General features: G+C 45.6%; 1 protein-coding gene across 1 annotated transcript; it reads right to left on the bottom strand.

Moving 5' to 3' along the window:
* Positions 1-395: 395 nt before the first annotated feature.
* On the bottom strand, positions 396-19,862 carry ZNF185 (zinc finger protein 185 with LIM domain). Its single transcript, XM_075008143.1, has 7 exons — positions 19,838-19,862; positions 13,120-13,255; positions 8,460-8,531; positions 7,152-7,232; positions 6,415-6,495; positions 3,195-3,278; positions 396-438 (listed from the first exon to the last, which is right to left on the bottom strand). Exons 1-7 carry the CDS (start codon positions 19,860-19,862, stop codon positions 396-398), a joined length of 522 nt encoding a protein of 173 aa, XP_074864244.1.
* Between the last annotated feature and the right edge of the window lie 334 nt (positions 19,863-20,196).

The raw sequence follows: 20,196 nt of genomic DNA, 5'->3' as shown, positions 1-20,196 counted from the left end.
AAAACAAAACCACTTCCACCAAGTGGTGGTAGCTTTGTTGCCAAGAGCATGATTTCTCCCAGCAAAGTGTTTTCCACACCTCAGCTTTTGATTCTTACACCTTTAGTTGTAACTCAGGGGTGTGTTTTTCACACCTCTGAGCAAAAGAAGTTTTAATGCGGAAAGTGCCAGTGTAGACATAGCCAAAGTCGCTGTGTTCACCCCACTAGAAGCTTTCCAGTGCCAATATCAGTCCGCCCAGAAGGATGGGCCCAGCATATCTAGCCATTTTACCTGCCTCAAATTTAATTGGAGATGGAAGCTCCAAACTCTAGACCTTAGCAGATACCCTTACACTGAGACAGCACCACAGAAAGGGAGCTCTACTGCAATTTTGAGGGCAGAAAGCCAATGACTCACCTCTTGGCAATGAAGGGAAGTACTTCTTGAGTTGGGTTTCTGTAAAGGAGATGCAAAGGCAAAGATTAAAGGCAAAGTGGGCAAACTCAGGCCTAGCATGGGGACAATTCCCTGGGGTGGTGTGGAGACAAATATGACAGACATGAAGGATGATGTTTAATGATGTTATACAGGACAAAGTAATGCAGTTTGCACAGATTTAGCAGTGAGTGGGTATGAAAAACCAATGTAACAGGAAGTGCATCAGATAAGGTGCAAAATAAAGTCACCCCTTCTTATTTAACACCTTCCTTTTAGTTGTTGTTTGCTACACATAAAATCCTTCTGCCTCCCTGGCATACATACAGCATTTGTCTAGAACACCAGGGCTACGTCTACACGTGCAGCCAACATCGAAATAGCTTATTTCGATGTTGCGACATCAAAATAGTCTATTTCGATGAATAACGTCTACACGTCCTCCAGGGCCGGCAACGTCGACGTTCAACTTCGACGTTGCTCAGCCCAACATCGAAATACGCGCAGCGAGGGAACGTCTACACGTCAAAGTAGCACACATCGAAATAGGGATGCCAGGCACAGCTGCAGACAGGGTCACAGGGCGGACTCAACAGCCAGCCGCTCCCTTAAAGGGCCCCTCCCAGACACAGTTGCACTAAACAACACAAGATACACAGAGCTGACAACTGGTTGCAGACCCTGTGCCTGCAGCATAGATCCCCAGCTGCCGCAGAAGCAGCCAGAAGCCCTGGGCTAAGGGCTGCTGCCCACGGTGACCATAGAGCCCCGCAGGGGCTGGAGAGAGAGCATCTCTCAACCCCCCAGCTGATGGCCGCCATGGAGGACCCAGCAATTTCGACGTTGCGGGACGCGGATCGTCTACACGGTCCCTACTTCGACGTTGAACGTCGAAGTAGGGCGCTATTCCTATCTCCTCATGAGGTTAGCGACTTCGACGTCTCGCCGCCTAACGTCGAAGTTAACTTCGAAATAGCGCCCGACGTGTGTAGACGCGACGGGCGCTATTTCGAAGTTGGTGCCGCTACTTCGAAGTAGCGTGCACGTGTAGACGCAGCTCAGATGAATTCTAAATCAGTGCAAGGTACACCACCTTGTATTGCCCTTGAGTAAATTATACCAGTTTGGCCGTGTCTACACTAGCCCTCTTCTTTGAAGGTGGCATGGAAATGACACAGACCAGGGAATATCAATGAGGCAATGCCATGCATAGGCAGTGCCTCATCAGCATAATGGCAGCCGCGCGAATTTTGAAGCTGCTAAATTTGAAGTGCTGACAGACAGTCTAGATGCGGGCGCTTCGAAATACCCGTCAAACTTCGAAATTCCCTTACTTCCAAAACAAATTCCTCTGTATAAGTGTGTGCCTTGTCCTCATCTTATTAATGTCCGGAATGTGGGCTGGTAGTGGGAGAGCTGGTATGGAGAAAGATGTGCAGAAGCCAGAGCAGCAGGCTGAGGCTTTCGCCTGTGGGCTACCAAGCTAAGTGTAACCCCCACAGCAGCTGTCTCTACTTTCCCCCTGTCCCCCCCAGTGGCTGTCCACCATCACCCATCATAGGCCCCTGCCCTCTCTACCCCAGTCCTATTATGTGCCAGCAGTGGGCTTTTCTGTGGGGGTGTATCTGAGATGCAGCCTCTGTCTTCCTCCGTCAGTGACAGCAAAGAGTGCACAACAATCTGACCCCCTCACCCTTCCCATTTCCCCGGGGGCTGCTGGCAACAATCTGTTTAAAGAGCCTACCCACCTTAGAATCATATCATAGAATCATAGAATTCTAGGGGTGGAAGGGACTTCAGGCAGTCAGAGAATCCAGCCCCTTGCCTAAAGCAGGATCAACCCCAACTAAATCATCTCAGCAAGCCAGGACATAAAAATCTCTAGGGATGGAGATTCCACCACTTCTCAGTAACACATTCCGGTGCTTCACCACCTCCTGGTGAAATAGTTTTTTCCTACCATCCAACCTACAGCTCCTGCTCTGTAACTTCAGACCATTACCCCATGTTCTGCCGTCTGTCACCACTGAGAACAGTCTCCCTCCATCCTCTTTAGAGCCTCCCTTGAAGAAGCTGAAGGCTGCTATCAAATCACATAGTTCTTTAAACAGACACCCGCCCCTGCTTAAGGAGCCATCTCTTTAAAATTCAGGTCCCTGCTTTTCAACATAAGGGACATTTAGCCCTTTTTTTAGTCAGGACACTTCCTAGGGAGTTGAAAAAAGGGACAGTCCTGGCTAAAATGGGATGGATGGTCACCCTAAGCTACTGTTATAGGAGCTGCAGTTGAGATGAGGGCCTTGTAACCTGTGCTAAAATACAGTCCCTGCAGAAAAGAGCTTATATGGTAGGGTGTAAACCTTGCTTGGAATCTAATTTCTTTGGGGGTGATTGGAATGACCTATGCTAATGTTTACAAGCCCCTTCTGCCCCTGCCTTCTCTCCATGGTACAATAAAGCTGGACTGGAGGAAGCAGGTGTTTGGGATGTTCTGAGAAGCCAGATCTTATTTGTGGGTTCTAGGCAGTTGGGAATAATTTTCCAGTGCTTCTGGGGGTTTTTCTTTACTTTTGCTCCTTTTCCTCTTGGATGGAAAAAAACTCTTAAGATTTTCAATGTATGTGCTGAGTTTTGAACTTTTTTCAGTTTGAATTTGATTCAAAGCCCTTAGAAGTCAATGGAAACTCACGCTGTATTCAGTGGATCAGGCCCATAACTTCCCTGGTAAACATCTGATAATAGTTTCCCTTTCTGTTCACCCCTCACATGAGACTCACCCACTGTTTTTTTTGGCAGCAGAGAGGACATAAGAGCGCCCCCTGACGGCTGTGCGCCTCAGTACACTGTTGGCTGCTTCTGTCCTGAAAGGGAAGGAGAACATGTTTCAGTGATGGAGCTGGGAAGGAGAAGGCTAGGCTCAGAGGGCACTAGAAGTGAATGTGTCATTGAATGCTTGTAACATGCTTTCTGGAAAAGCGTAAATCAAGGAAGAGCCAAGGGCAGTAACAATAGTTGATCTGTCCATTTATTCTATACCCATCACTGTGGCAGCGAGGTATTAAGTCCAGTCTTTGTATTATTTATACTCTACCATGCATGTCCATAGCACTGTGTGAAATATTCCAAGTATAATAGAGTCCAGGCAAACTAGTTGAAACCATAATATAAAATATTTCAGATATACAGATGTATATACATTGCTGGAGAAGAGTGAACATGTTTTTTGTAAAGAGAAATAAAGCCTCACCAATCTATTAGAACTCATTCAGGTCAATAAGCATGATAGCGTACTCAGATTTTCAGAAAGCCTTTGACAAGTTCCCTTACCAATGGGTCTTAAGCAAAATAAGCTGCCATGGGATAAAAACAAAGGTCCTTTCATGGATTGGTCAGGGATTAAAATAAAAGGAAACAAAGGGTCAGTACAAATAATCAGCTTTCAGAATGGAGAAAGGTATTCCTGGGGAAACCAGTCCTATTCAACAAATTCACAGATTATCTAGGAAAAAGGGGTAAACATGAGGTGACAAAATTTGCATATGACACACAACTACTCAGGATAGTTAAGTCCCAAGCAGACTACAAGGGATCTCTCAAAACTGGGAAATTGCACAGCAAAATGGCAGATGAAATTTAATTCTGATAAATGCAAAGTAATGCACACTGGAAAACATACAAAACAACGGGTTCTAAATTAGCTGTTACCATTCAAGAAAGATCTTGGAGTCATTCTGAATAGTTCACTGAAAATGTCCACTCAGGGCGCAGCAGCAGCCAAGAAAGCCAACCAGATGGCTAGAAATCAGTAACAATGGGACAGATAAGACAGAAATATATTGCCTCTATATAACTCCATAATACATGAACATCTTGAATACTATGTGCAGATGTGGTCTCCCAGTCTCAGTAAAGATATATTGGACTTGGAAAAGAACATATGGTCCATCTAGCCCAGTATTCTCGCTTCTGACAGTGGCCAACGCTTGATGCCTCAGAGGAAGTGAACAGAACATGGAATCATTGAGTGATTCATCTCCTCTCATCCATTTCCAGATTCTGAAAAAAAGAGGCTAAGAACAACATTCCAACATATCCTAGCTAATGAGTATTGAAAAGGTTTCAAAATAAAAGAGATACAAAATGATTAGGGGTATGGCATGGGTGCTGTATGAGGACAGATTAATAAAACTGGGACTTTCCAGCCCGGAAAAGGAGACAACAAAGCGGGGAACATGACTGAGGGCCATAAAATCATGATTGGTATATAGAAATTAGATAAGAAAGTGCTATTTATTCCTCACACCACAAGAACTAATGAAATTTCATCAAATGAAATTAACAGGCAGCTGGTTTAAAAAAAACCAAAAGACTCAGAGAGGTAAACGTGTTAGTCTGTATCTTCACAAAACAAAACAAAAAAGTCCTGAAGCACTTTAAAGACTATCAAAACAATTTAATTTATCATGCGATAAGCTTTCATGGGACAGCATTTGCCAGATCTGAAGAAGTGGGTCGGGCCCATGAAAGCTCATCAACCAATAAATTGAATTATTTTCATAGAATCAAAGGGCTGGAAGGAAACTCCGGAGGTCATCAAGACCAGCCCCCTGCTGCAAGCAGGATCAACCCCAACTAAGTCATCCCAGGCAGGACTTTATCAAGCGAGGACTTAATTTCCACCACCTCTCTGGGCAACACACTCCAGTGTTTCACTACCCTCCTGGTGAAGCAGTTTTTCCTAATATCCAACCTACTCCTCTCCTTCTATAACTTCAGACCATTGCTCCTTGTTCTGCCATCTGTCACCACTGAGAATACTTTCTCTCCACCTTCTTTAGAGCTCCCCTTCAGGAAGTTGCAGGTTGCTATTAAATCACCACTCAGTCTTCTCTTCTGCAAAGTAAATAAGCCCAGATCCCTCAGCCTCTCCTCATAGGTCATGTGCTCCACCCCTTTAATCACTTTTGCTGCCCTCTGCTGAACCTGCTCCAGTACATCCACATCCTTTCTATGCTGGAGGGCCCAAAACTGGACACAGTACTCCAGATGTGGCCTCACCTGTGCTGAATAGAGAGGAACAACAACTTCCCTAGATCTGCCAAAATGCTCCTCCTAATGCATCCCAATATGCTGTTAGCCTTCTTGGCTACAAGGGCACACAGTTTACTCATATCCAGCCTTTAATCCACCACAATCTCTAGGTCTCATTCCGCTGAACTGTTGCTTAGCCAGTCAGTCCCCAGCCTGTAACAATGCTTGGTATTCTTTCATCACACGTGCAGAACTCTACACTTCTCCTTGTTGAACCTCATCAGATTTCTTTTGGCCCAATCCTCCAATTTGTCTAGGTCACTCTGGACCCTATCCCTACTCTCCAATGTGTCTACCTGTTCCCCTAGCTTAGTGTCATCTGCAAACTTGATGAGGGTGCAATCCAGTCCCTCATCTAGGTCATTGATAAAGATGTTGAACAACACCAGCCACAGAACCGAGTCTTGGGACACTCCACTTGAAACCGATTGCCATCCAGATATTGAGCCAACCTCAGTTTTTTGCCCATAATGGAATGAGGGTAAAACCCCCAAGCACCATGCTGGGAAAAGGTACTTCCGAAAATATTACTCCAGGAGTCACAAACTCTGATTGCTCTTCTGAAGCAGTTTTACAGGCAGTCCCATCTTATAGAGCAAGTGATGTGAAAGCTAGAGCTGTGCCTGAGCTATGGAAGTTCAGATCTGGATTTAGATCCAAAAGGCAAAAAGGTAAAAGCGTCCAGATTTAGAGTTCGTTATATTTTGTTAGAAGTCCCTAGGTCTGGGGCACTGATGTGTTCTGCACAGAAATACATTATTGTTCTGACTGTAGTCAGGCCCAATACCTAAGCCAAAGAGTTCAAGACCCTGGCACACATGATGCTGGTAGATAAGATAACAGGGTATTTTCCATTGAATCCCTGCAACCCCCGCGTGAAAAGATATTGGCTGCTGCAGCTTGTACCTCTTTTTATGTTCATCTAGGGAAAAAGATGACTCCTCTTCATCTGACTTCACGGATATTTGCCTTACATTGAATGGAGCCCTGAAGCCAAGAGAGAAGAGGAGAGCTATGTTAATGTCTTTGCTTCTGTACCTAGTCATAAAGAAATCTAACGCAACGAATACTGGATAACAGACTTTGAACCAGGATAAGAGAGTTAGCCAGGTGAGCACAGATGAAGCAGATGACACGGCTTTGGGGTAGATGTTAGTGCAAAACCTAAAGGGCGTACTGGAAGCCTGTCCCTCATTCATGGGAGAGGTACTTTTATTTTCCATATACCATGGTGAAAGCATCTCCCTCTCCAGCTTTTCTGATTTACAGGCTTGAGCCTCAACAGATGATATTCACAATGCTGAACGCGCAGCCAGATTATGCTTTGGTCGGAAAAGTCAGGCAGTGCCTGGGCAGCAGGCCCCGACATGAGATTCTTGCATTTCTTGCTTTCAGACAGGCCAGAGATAGTGGAAAGCAAGCATCCCTTGTGATAGTTTGGAGGCTTCTGTCTCCCTTCCCAACAGGGGTGAAACTGACCCCATGCAGGCTAGTACAAAGGTGAGACACCTTTTAAGCCCAAAGGAAGTGCCACACAGTAACATCTTTTAAAGTAAAGGCCTAGTAGAAGGCTGAGCAACCCAGACAAGTGGTTTAATAATGCAGGATAGAGAAGCAGTGTGCTGCTCCTCTCCTATGCTCACAGTTTCTTGTAGTCCTCAGTTGTCAGCTTGTATCCAGGGGAGAAGTGGGGGAGACTGGTGCTCTTTGCCTGAGCTGTAGCACTGCAGATAATACACAGTTACTTCCATTAAGGTAACACCTGTGACCTTACAATCCTCCACTCGACTCCCTCCCATGCCTATTTGAGAATGTTTCAAAAGAGGAGGGAGAAGGAGATGGCTTAATGGATTGTGCAGATTACTGTGTCCAATGCATGGACAGCACAATGCCATTCTGACTTATCCTGGGCAGAGACTGGAAGGTCAAGTCTGTGAAAAAAAGCTGATAAAAAGAACTTGAAGGTGAGATTTTACTTGCAGCAAGTTTTTAGAATATTAAGCTTATGCTGTTTTGTTTTATTTTGCTTAGTAACTTACTTTGATCTGTCTGTTATTTGTAAACACTTAAATAATATTTTTATACATAATAAAACCACTTTTGTTTACTAATAAACCCAGTGTAAATAAGTTCTACCTGGGTGGGAGGGAGAGGGGAACAGCTGCGTATACTTTTCTTTCACTGAAAAAAGGGGCCAACAACCTATAAGCTTGCTCTGTATAAAACTTTCTGCAGAATAAGAGGGATTTATCTGGAGTTCTGATCCCTTTGAGGCTATGCACCCAGGTGCTGTGTCAAGTCCTTTTCACTGAGCTTTCCCAGAGCTGAGCTGATCTCAGTATCTATGTTGCTCTGCTGTGGGTTGTGACCCCAACTCTGTGTCATCAGTGGAGGAGAGCAGAGGGTCTCACTCAGCAGGACAGGGTGGTGGAGCACCACAGAGGGCAGACAGGTGGGCTCAGTGGTATTTCAGCACAACAAGTGACAGTCTCAAGGGGACCCATCACAACCAGCATGGACATTTTCACAAGGTTCCTACATCCCACAAAGAGCTCTAATCAGCATCTGATTTCTGGAACAGGCACCAGAGAAAAACACCCACTCCATACAATTTCTGGCAGCCTCCATGAAGGTCAATGGAGGGTGTGGGGCAAGGTGAACTTCTCTGCTATATGCCACAACCCATTCAGTTAAGCCTTAGAACTGCGATTTGAGTTTGGAGTTTTGAATGCACTCCAAGTGCAGCACGTTGGGCTCACGTCTCTCTCTAGTTTAGTAGAAACGTCATTGTCTCTGCATTGTGGACTGTTGTTGGAATGGCTCCACGACAATTTAATGGAGATCTGTGGGTCTCTATGGGTGTTGTATGAAATCAAAGACTGGGCACCAGCATATGCAGAATATTCCAAACCCCCACATAGGTCTTATTTGAAGAACAAGATCAGACAAACCTTTTCTGCATGTCATTGGAATCAGAGGTATTGTCAGCAGGAGTCTTGTCAATGGTCCTGGTGAACACCCCTCTATAGGAAGAGAAGAACTGTAGTTAGGTATAGGGCCATCTTAGACCCACGACTGCAGAAAGGCTGACAGAGCCACTGAGAAAGGCCCTGGAGGAAAGGGTCATACTAATAGGGGCCCCAAATCTGTCTCTCCATCAAATCTATTAAGTTACATATTTTCCCCATAGATTGCAAGGCTCTCATTGCCTCTAACACACTACTGACTGTATAATCTCTGTCCATCACAATGATACCTATCTAGTCTGATTGCGGTTGCACCGTCCAGATTTATATTCCATACAGCATGACGGCTTTGTGAATACTGAATGTGTACAGGATTCATCTAGCACTTAAAGGTTTAGTGGAACAGAGAGAAAACCAACACATCTAGCATCTTGGCTTTGCAAGGCCTGTCTGGGAACGAAATAGTGAGAGAGGCATCAGACCCCAATGGGTGCTGAGCCCATGGTGGTTGTTGATGTTGATGTTGATGATGATGAAGGGCCTGTCTCTTATATTATGGGCAAGATGTTGGATCAGAAACAGATGAAGCCTTTCCATGGTTGTCAGTATTTCAAAATCAGCTCACATGGGGACTTGGGAGTATGGGAATACAGGATCCATGATCCTCTGTCAGACTAAGAACACTGCTGATCAACACTTACTGCTGCAATGGAAGGAAAATGCCACAGTGTGCTGGGTTTCCATGCACTGCTGTTCACAAAGGACGGGGGAGGGATTTTCTGACACCCCAACCAAGTGGCCATCTTTCTGTTCAGGCTAGGATATCTAATTTCCCATCACTCCCAGTGCTCTGCCTGTTAAGAACACAAACATATCTACCCACAGGGGATCCCACAATCAGGCACCACCTTAACAGTGAAACTCAGGTGATACTGATATTTTCCATGTTTTATCCTCTCCTATCTTACCTACTGTCACCTGCAGCCCCAGTGTTTTTAATTCAGGGGACAAAGATCTGTATACCAACCTGATGAGGTAACCGGAGGTGGGCTTGGAACCTTGAAACCTACAAAGGGAATAGAAATAAAAAACAACTCACAAGGAACAGCAGTATCAGTGTCACAGGGAAATGCCTATAGGATATAAGGCTGTCAGTGTATCAGAGCTTCTGGTACTGTCCAAAGCTACAACAATAGAAATCCTGAGCAGGATTTCCATGATGAGCCCCATGATGGTATTTCACATCCCCATCTGAAGATTATAAAGTCACTCTTGTTTACAAATAACTCCAGAAGTTTTTTAACACTATTAAACACTATTTTTAACTCTAGGATCACTCAGCAGCTCACTCAGAAAACTGATTAATTCTGAAAAAAATTGGTGCTGACAGTTCATTTAATTCCAGGCATGAACATAAGTCCACAGATGGAACATACATGGAGAGATAATGGGTAAAGCAAACATTGCCTCTCTTACACAATAACATATTCACACTAACTTATTTAAAATGTCCATCCGCAGAAGGGGGTCTGTGGTTCAGCTGGAGAAGGAATTAGGGGAAACACTCCTTTAGGGGAGCCAGAAAGATCATCATCAGATAAGGTGAGAACCTACAAATTGTGACCTGCTTAATGGACTGACACAAAAACATCTGAAACACTGAATCAGAAACATCTCTCTGACAGTGAGATTAGGACAGAACAGAAGGAGAAGCAACGCAGGGGTAAGCCATACTGGATTTTCAAAAATGACCAGTCATTTGAGGTGTTCGAATTTTTTGGTGCTCAACCTGAGATGCTGTAAAGGGTCTGATTTGTTGAGGTTGGGGCACAGGTCCTCAAAGGTGCTTAGATGCTTTCACTGGGAGTTAGAAGCCTAAATATCTTGAGGAGCTGGGCCCTGATGAAAGTCTGTCCCTTTGTAACATGCCACATGGGCAACTGGAATCAGTAGGCACTCTTGGAAATCTTGATCTATTAACTATTTCTATTGCAGTAGCACATCAAAGCAACTATCACAAACCTGGACGTCTGTGCTGTGTGCTGTACAAACAAAATAAAAGGACAGTCAGTGCCCCAGGGAGCTGACAATCTCTACCCACCTACCTGCCAACCAGCAAAGGGACTTCAATGGCCCCCACTACCATAGTTTCTAAGCACCTTGCTCTCCCCCTGACCTCAGCAGCAGCAGACTCCCCATCTCCCCTTTCACTGCAAGGTGAACATGTCCCTGAAAGGCACCGTGTTGCCAATGTCACAGGGATGTGTGCAGGGAGCAAGAAGTGGCACAGCACCCCCATTCAGTGCACGCACAGAACTGCTCCAGCCCTGGGGCCACAAGAGAGATCCAGAACCTCTGGCTGTTGGGGGAAAGTGAGTTTTACCAGCCATGGAGCTGGAGTTGTGGAAGGGAGATGAAGCTCCACAGGCCCTGGCAGGGAGAATCAGACCCTCCAGCTGTGGGAAAGATGGGGTATAAACAGGCCACCCTGATGCAGGGGGTATGGAAAATGCCCCTACCAAAGCAGCCAAATTTTTATTTTGTTCACACCTCTGCAATGTCACAAATATTGCTGTTATTATTTATAGTGCCCCAATGTGCACATTACTTCATAGCAGGGGTAGGCAACATACATCCCATGGGACAGATCCAGCCCGCAGGCCACTTCAGGCATGGAACAGCTAGCCACGGCTTTACATGACTTCCTGCTCCCTGTAACTCTCTGTTCCGGACACCAGGCAATGGGGGAGATTTTGCATGCTGCTCCCACCCCTTTGCAAAATATCTGAGCTCCCATTGATGGTTTATCGTTTCTGGCCAATAGAAGCTCAGAAAATTTGCTTTGGTCGGGGGCAGCGTGTGCGTGCAGCATGCAAGGCCTCACCTTCCACTCCAGCATCTAGAGCTACATGAAACTGGCAGTAGTTCTGAGCAGCAAGTGGCTGCAGCAGGCAGAGAGCCTGCCATGGGGCTGCTGGCCAGCAGCCACCCAGGTAACTCTCCCAGCCAGAGCCTGCCTCTGGCGCTGCAGATCCCCTTCCCCCTCAACCCTCTTCCCCACCCACCACACAATCTTCTGCCCTTCCACCTGCACCTATAACTCCTCCCAGATCCTGCACCTCAATCCCCTGCCCCAGCTCACAACTCCCTCCTGCCCCAAGTCACAACCCTGCACCCACTTCTGCATTCCAGTCCCCTGCCTCAGGTCACAACTGTCTCCTTCACCCAAACTCCCTTCCAGATCCCACACCCCTCCTGCATCCCAATTCCTTATCCAAAGCTTCCTTCTGCACCCAACCTTCAACCAAGACCCTGCACCTCCTCCGTTAATACCACGGAAGAGTACGGCCCATGACCACTTTCCAAATTCTTGGCATGTCCCCGCATCAATTGCCCCCCCCTGCTTTAGAGGAAGGCAACAAGCAATGGCAGGATCCCTACCTGCTCTACCCTATGCTGCAGCCAGCACATCCCTGTGGGGACACCATCCCTGCAGATTCCATTGGACACAGCTCCCACCCAACAGGAGCTGCAGAGTCAGTGCTCATGATGGGGGCAGCACATGGTGATTGCTTGTCCTCCAGCACAGTCCACAGGGGCGTGTTCATCAGGAGTGGTGTGGAGTAGGACAGACAAGTAGCCTGGCTTAGACTATCTGTGCTGCCAGAGTTTTAGCATTTCAAATCTCCAAGTTTGGCTTTGGTAGTCTCCCAGAGATCAAGCCTGATTCTCAGAACCCCTCCATGAAACCAGGAGGGTTGGCATTCCTCATGGGAAGTGTCTTACTCAAAGTCATACAGTGACACTGTGAAGAGCTAGGCATAGAAATCAGGTCTCCTAATTGTCACTCTGGTGTCAAAGCCACTGTGGTTGCACTGTCTGCCTCCTTACTGCTGCTCTTATTTAGCAGGCCCTTGTGCTGCAGATCGTGCTTTATAAACAAAAAGGAAAAGTTTCTGCCAGAGAATCTCCATCATCCAAACTTGTGTGGGGATGGAACAACCTGTCAGCTTGCTGATACACTCAGGTTTCATCACCACTGCAGCGGCTCCTTTAGAAAGGAGGGAGATTTTTGTTTTGTTTTTCATTGAACATCTAAATAAAACACTGGTGCTTTAAACGTCTGTAGTCCCAAGCTCCAAGCAATACACCTTGACCTGGTACCAGCTAGTGGTGGTGGAGAGCTAATTGTGCTGGCTTTACCGCCTTTGGCATCCAGAATTCCCTCCACATGTGGCAACCTACATATGCCCACTTCAGGTAGCTTTGCACCCTCTTTTTGCTATGCCAGCAACTACAGGCCCAGGGCACTGGACAGGGCTGTAACATGAGTTCACTTGATCCTCTCTCATTAGCATGTGGACATCTCTTGTGGACAAAAAACTCCTCTGAGCTATGGGGTTCATGGTTCCTTGGAATGTTCATTCCATTTAACTATCAAAAGTAAATATAACCAACATGTCCATTTGATTATAAGTTCACTGCCAGCCACAGGGCCTTGTATAATCCTAAGGGAATACCTTGTGGTGATGGGTTTGTCCCATAACTCCACTGAATCTGAGGAAGGGACCCTCCCAAGATAGCAAAGGATTCTGGGGGAAGGAGCAACAAAGTGGGGATGGGTGAGACTGGTAACCCCACTTACAATGGGCTGCTCTTCATCTTCTCCTCATTTTCTGAGTTTTTTGGGTGGATCCAGCTCTTATCCTCTTTCAGGGTGGTGCGTACCTTCATCTGCCTGATGATTTTCTTGCGGTCTTCTTCACTGGGTGGAATAACACCTTACGATACACAACAAGATGAGATGGGTTAGATTATGTATGGGACTGCGGCGATGGACTTGTTGAATAATTACAGAGCTCTGACTACCAATCGACCCCTCCAGGAGCCATTCCAGATTTTTTTATTTGTTATTTATCTCTTCTTATTTTAAGAGATTCAAAATACTCTGGGAATCTTTCACCTGCTCATACAGGCTTTGGCCACTGGAATTTGCCAGAGGGCAGTCAGAAGCTGACTCCATGATGGGATCTGGGTGCCACTTTACACTGGATGCCCTGGCCTATAGCACTCTTGTGCTGGAACTCACAGTGCTCATTTGTGCATGCTCCTTTAAGAGAAGTACTTAGCAGGAATCAGTTGTTTTCCTATCACAAAGGACCAAAGATATTCAGGTGACTGACCATTTATCTGAAAGGCAGTATGCTTGTCTCCACATTCTCCCGAATCCATTGAGAAAGGCTCTAGTTATTGCAAGAGAGGCAAAAACGCAGGGAGGCTGAAACAATGTTTAGAGTAGGGGGGATGTGGAAAGCTGGTGACCCCAACTGGAAACCCTGTATATAAAGGAAACCACTTCAACAGAGAAGGTACTACAGCACCCCCCGCATCTCTAGTTCCAGCACCTATGAAGTTAGGTTGGAAAAAACCCATGTTTCTGATTGTCATGCTTAGTTTGCCATGTCTGCAACCTGACAGTAAGACAAGCTTAGGACTTGCTCAACAGGACAGCCAGACCAAAAGAACATAAGAGTCCTATTTGCAAACCTTGCTTAGTGTCAGCTTCAAATTAGTGTGCTAGAGAAACACCTATCATTCCATTCCCAATTGCTTTTTCAAATGCACATCTTCCTGCATATACACACTACACCAGGCACAATGGGTCTTTCATTTTGATTAGGGCACAAGCACTAGCTTCCCGTGCTTATAAGGCAGCAATGGGTAACCAAGACTAGTAAGCGTGTGGCATAAGTGGCCCTCTTTCATCTCCGTGAGCTGCAGGATTGAAATCAGACATGTGCCCTAACCATGACTCCAGGAATAAGACTAAATACATTGCACTTGATTCTCCTTCTGTATCCTGCCTTTGCAACACAAAGTGATCCAATATTAGGGATAAATTAAACTGGTAGCAAAAGTAATAAAGAAGTGGGGGGAGTGAATGACAATCAGAATGTTGGGTGCAATCAGCATGCAACTCACACAGCCTTGCTTCAAATAGGTGTCACTTCCCACTTCACCAGGGGCTACTCAGTCCTCCTCTCCATCCAAGTGGGTCTGCCCCACCAAAGCTCATCACCTAATAAATTAGTTTGTTAGTCTTTAAAGTGCTATGTGACTGCTTTCTTGCTCCTCTCCATCATAGCTCAGCCTCCACTCCACCCCTTCCCTGAACCCCCTACCCAGCCTCTTCCCTGCCTCCTGCCTCCCCCAGTACACTCCTTCCCCTCCCTTCCAGCACTTCCAGAGCACTGATGGTTGGTGCCCCATCCACACTCCTCCCCCAGCTCTCCCAGACATCTGAGGAAGAGGGTCTGTCCCAAGAAAGCTCATCACCTAATCAATTATTTTGTTAGTCTTTAAAGTGCTCCATGACTTCTGGTTTGTTTTGGTGGAATACAGACTAACATGGCGACCTCTCTGTTACTCTTCCCAGAGCTTGAACACCATCAATCAGCTGACAGCACCCTTCAAGCTCTGCAAGGGAGACAGGAGATGGGATGGGAACCAGCCAATTCACAGTGCTCTGGAAGTGCTGGGAGGGAGGGAGAGGAGTAGGTAAGCACAGGGCCCCCAGCATGCAAGAGGCATGGTATGTGGATGAGACAAGGGGGTGCAGGCCACTACTAGAACCCTGGTGGGTTACATGTGGCCTGTGGGCAGCAGACTGCCTATCATGGCTATATGGACATTTCCTTCAGTGCTACTCTGTTTAAAAAACTACTTATTTTTCCATTGGCTTTTTCTTCTTACCTGTTAGGAGTCTTAATTACCTCATTCACTTCATCATCATCAATAACCGTGGGCTCAGCGCCTGTTGGTGTCTGATGCCTCTCTCACTATTTCTTTTCATCTTTCCCTATCCAGTGCAGAGTGGCTTAGTTTCTATAGACTAGCTCCGCACCAATCTACATCATCATCCATCCGTTCTCTGTGAGGTCTGCCTCTCCTACTCAAACTGTCCATTATGCCAAATACTAGGGTCTTGATTTTTCATTTGTCATTCATTCTGCAAATATGTCCAAATAGCTGTAGCTTCCGTTTTATAACCTTCTGCAGCAGGTTCTCTTTTGGTTGTATCTTTCTATATAATTCCTCATTGGTGACTTTCTGCATCCATCCTATTAGAATCTTTCTACAACAACTCCTTTCGAACACCAATATTCTTCTTTTCGAATCTTTCGTTATCACCCATCTCTCATATCCATACAACATGCTGCTGAATATACATGTGCCAGCAATGTCCATCTGCTATATACATCGGACAAACTGGACCGGCTCTACGTAAAAGAATAAACGCACACAAATCAGATATCAGAAATGGCAATATACAAAAACCCATAGGAGAGCACTTCAATCTCCCAGGCCACACAGTAGCACACTTAAATGTAGCTATCCTACAGCAAAGAAATTTCAGGACCAGACTCCAAAGAGAAATTTCTGAGCTACGCTTCATCTGCAAATTCGACGCCCTCAGCTCAGGCTTAAACAAAGACTGTGAATGGCTGGCTAAATACAGAAGCAGCTTACCCTCCCTTGGTGTTCACACCTCCAGATCAACTGCTGGTAGTAAGCCTCGCCCTTGCTGACTAAGCTAACCTTGTTATCCCCACCCTTGCTCTGGCTTATTTATACCTGGCCCTGCAGATTTCCAAGACCAGCATCTGATGAAGTGAGTCTGTGCTCACAAAAGCTCATGCTCAAAACTTTTCTGTTAGTCTGTAAGGTGCCACAGGACCCTTCATTGCTGTTACATGTCTTCAAGACGCCCAGCTTCATTCTTAAGCTAATTGCTTTGCTTTTCCAGATCTTATCCATCGTCTTCAAACTCGCTCTTGCTTTCGCTATTCTAGTAGCTATTTCCTTCTTACAGTCTAGATCATACGTTATGTTGCTCCCCAGATGTGAACTTCTCTACATTTTCTAGTTCAAATACCATCCACACTGATCTTCCTTCCTATTTCCTTATCTCCAAATACCATTGTTTTTGTTTCATCTATGTGCATAATCAGTCCTTACCGCTTCCCTTCTTCGTTTAACACCCGCACTGTTTTCGCATCTTCTTCAGTGATAACTATATCATCCCTGAACCTCAAGTTGTTAATTTTTTTCCCCATGCACAGATATCCCTTCTACCTCTTCCTTGATCTTGTCCATCGCGCTCTCCAGATGTGCGATGAAGATACTTGGCGATATTGGATCTCCTTGTCTCGTATCTCTACTTGTTTTAAACCAACTTCCCAACTCCCCACGTTCTCACTGCTGCCTCCGCATTATCATTGATATCTTTCAACAACTGTATCAGTCTGCTATCCACTCCATACGACTCCAACACCAGCCAAGTCACTTTCCGATCTATACTGTCAAATGCGTTTTGAAAAATCGCCGAAGCAAGTGTATACGTTTTTGTTCTTTCATTGAGCTTTCTCCGCTATCAGTCTTAATGCCAATATCTGCTGTATGGTACTTCTATCTTTTCTGAACCCTGCTTGATCATCTGCTATATGTTCTTCTATCTGCGATCTTAATCTCTCAGTCACTATCATAAGCATTATTAACTTTAATTCAAATGCTGACACAGGAGTACTGAAAATGTAATGGGCTGGAAATTAGGACTTGTGACATCATCAGTGGGAGATCCAGAGAAGCCTTGGGAGGGGTCAGGGAAGGTGGAATGTGGAAAGCTAGGCTGTGAAGGAGCAGTATGTGTGTGTAGGGGAAATATTAAAACATGGGCTGACCTTGCTAAAAACTATCTTTAAAGGGCTGAGTATTGCTGGACAGAAAAAGGGAATTTTCACATGGGGAAAAGACCCTTTCAGAATAAACACTCTCCTTTCTTTGCATGAAAATATTTTTCCCAGGTGAAAAATGAGAAGGTGTGAGGAAAGCCTGCTGTCAAAGACTCACCCTCTTTTCCAGTTGAAATCCAGGAACAAACGCTCAGAAGGTTGGGCTTGCCCCACACAGATTTTACACCACTGGAACTACATCAGTGGGGGTGGGAGGGTTACCACAGCAAAGCCATTAGTGCAGATGCAATTTGCCTGATCATACTGCAGGTTCCCAAAAGAAAATATGATCAAAAGAGAGGGGATACAGCTAGGGGCTGCAGGAAGGTTGTGAGTGTGCTGGAAGGGGTATTTTGGGAGTGCTGGGGGAGTGGGAGTACTGGGATGGTTATCTGGGGGTGAAGAGGGGTGTGTGCGTGTGCGTGTGTGCGCGCGCGCACGTACTTTAGCGTATTTGAAAAGGTGCAGAAACTGTGTGGAAAATTTTACACATTCGGAGGAGGTATGTATACATTGGCTTGATTGATGGGCGCAATGGCTAGCAGTCAAAGGTTCTATGTTTGGTTGGTGGTCAGTTTCAAGTGGAGTGCCCCAAGGATCAGTTCTAGGGCCAGCATCATTCAACTTCTTTATTAATGATCTGAATGAGGGAATGGATTGCACCCCCAGCAAATTTGCAGATGACAGTAAGCTAGAGGGGTCAGGTAGATACACTGGAGGGTAGGGATAGGATACAGAGTGACCTAGACAAATTGGAGGATTGGACCAAAAGGAATTTGATGAAGTTCAATGAGGTGAAGTGCAGAGTCCTGCATTTGGGACAGAAGAATACCAAACACTGTTACAGGCTGGGGACCAACTGCCTAAGTAGCAGTGCAGCAGAAAAGGACCTGGGGATTACAGTTGAAGAGAGGCTGGATATGAGAAAACAGTGCACCCTTGTAGCCAAAAAGGCTAATGGCATATTGGGGTGCATTAGGAGAAGCATTTTCAGCAGATCTAGAGAAGTTATTATTCCCCTCTACTCAGCACTGGTGAGGCCACATCTGAAGTATTGTGTCCAGTACTGGGTCCCCCAGTATAGAAAGGATGTGGATGCACTGGAGCAGTTTCAGCAGAGGGCAACAAAAACGATTAAGGGGCTAGAGCACATGACCTATGAGTAGAGACTGAGAGATTTGGGCTTATTTAGCTTTGCAGAAGAGAAGACTGAGGGTGATTTGATAGCAGCCTTCAACTTCCTGAAAGAGGGCTCTAAAGAGGATGGAGAGAGGCGGAAATCCAGCATTGTCTGAGCCAAGCAAGACCTGCTTTCACTCACCTGAGACAGAGGGTCATTGAGAACTGGGATGTCCACCAGTGTACTGGTTGTTCCAACACTACCGTATGCATGTGAAACCTTGACAACATACAAGCATTGTTTGAAAGCACTGAAAAATATCATCAATGCTGCCTCAGAAGAATCCTAAATATCTCTTGGGAGGATAGGCACACAAACACTAGTGTCCTGGAAGAGTCGAATACGATCAGCATTGAAGCCATTGTCATTCATCAACTTCATTGGACTGGTCACGTAGTTCGGATGGCTAATCAGCACCTCCCAAAACGGATTCTGTTTTCCAAATTGGAGGAAGGACAGAGGAGCATTGGGGGCTGGCAAAAGCGATTTAAGGACGTGCTGAAGGGACACATGAAAAAAGTGCAGCATCAGTGTTAACATCTGGCAGAATCTTGCCCAAGCCCGTCCCCAGTAGAGAACAGTAATCTATGAGAAGGTGGGCACACTCTGAGGGGTTCCAGCACAGTGCAGACGTGGAGAAGATGAGCATCAAAAACTGACCTGCGCTCCTTCAACAGCTACCAGCCTCTGCCCCTTTTTGATAAGATCTGCAGCTCTAGAATTGGGCTGATCAGCCATCAATGGATTCACGAATAGGAAGGTGACACGAAGATGTCCTACTCATTGAGCGACTGCCAACAACCAGTATCATCATCAAAGTGAATCAACTGCATCAAGATGAATGAGGTTATCCAAACTATTAGTTTCAGGCTGTTTGCAGATTCAGGAAAATGAATACTACCTCTGTTCATGTTTGATTCACATTTTATTGTTTTTCTTCACAACCAAAATGGTGAGAAGCATTAGTTTTAGGAGCAGGGTTCTAGAGCAGCTGAGGAATTTGTTGTCAACTCATGGGATACATGTTGTCCTGATAAGAATTTTATTCACCCCGTTTATGTCAGCTGCAACCACAGACAGTTGCTTAGAATGTTGTTTTGTTCACACTGAAACTCAGTGGAGGTTACTAGTTTTTCATCTCTCTCTGTCTTTGTGGGCACTGGAATTCTATCCAAGTGATATATGACACACACAGAATTCTGTAGAAAGTAAGTACATGACAGGCTGTCGAGGAATCCTGAGACGAAAAAGCAGGACTCAAGACATTTAAGATACTAGACACTGGAATGGGGGAAAATCGCAGACACAGGAGTTCAGATAACAGAGCACACAGGATGATCTCAAAGATGGAAAGGGCTTCAAGGCAGCTTTGGGAGGACAAGATAAATTACCTTTGCCGATGCCAAGAGACATCATGGTTCTCTCAAATCTACTTCTATTTCAGTTCCCACTTCAAGGCAGCAGGTCCACCTGAAAAAATGAAAAAGGGGGAGAACCCAAAATTACTGCTCTGGTTAGAAATGGTTTCCAGTCAGGATCTGGATGAGTGTGGGAATTACATATCACAGCAATATCACACTGGCAGAAAAGAGACTCAGGAAGGTCTATTTGCCTTTCTATTTTATTTCATCCTCTTGGCCAACTGGAGTCTCTCCAGTCATTGTTCTCATGGATGTGTGTTAAAAAGCCATTCAGAATTGAGGGCTTATGGCAAAGATAATCTGGAAAGGACCTTGAGGGGTCATCCAGT

This window comes from Carettochelys insculpta, chromosome 13, assembly GCF_033958435.1.
Source record: "Carettochelys insculpta isolate YL-2023 chromosome 13, ASM3395843v1, whole genome shotgun sequence".
In the NCBI taxonomy this organism is placed as follows: Eukaryota; Metazoa; Chordata; order Testudines; family Carettochelyidae; genus Carettochelys; species Carettochelys insculpta.
This window is presented reverse-complemented; position numbering and strand designations above follow the sequence as displayed.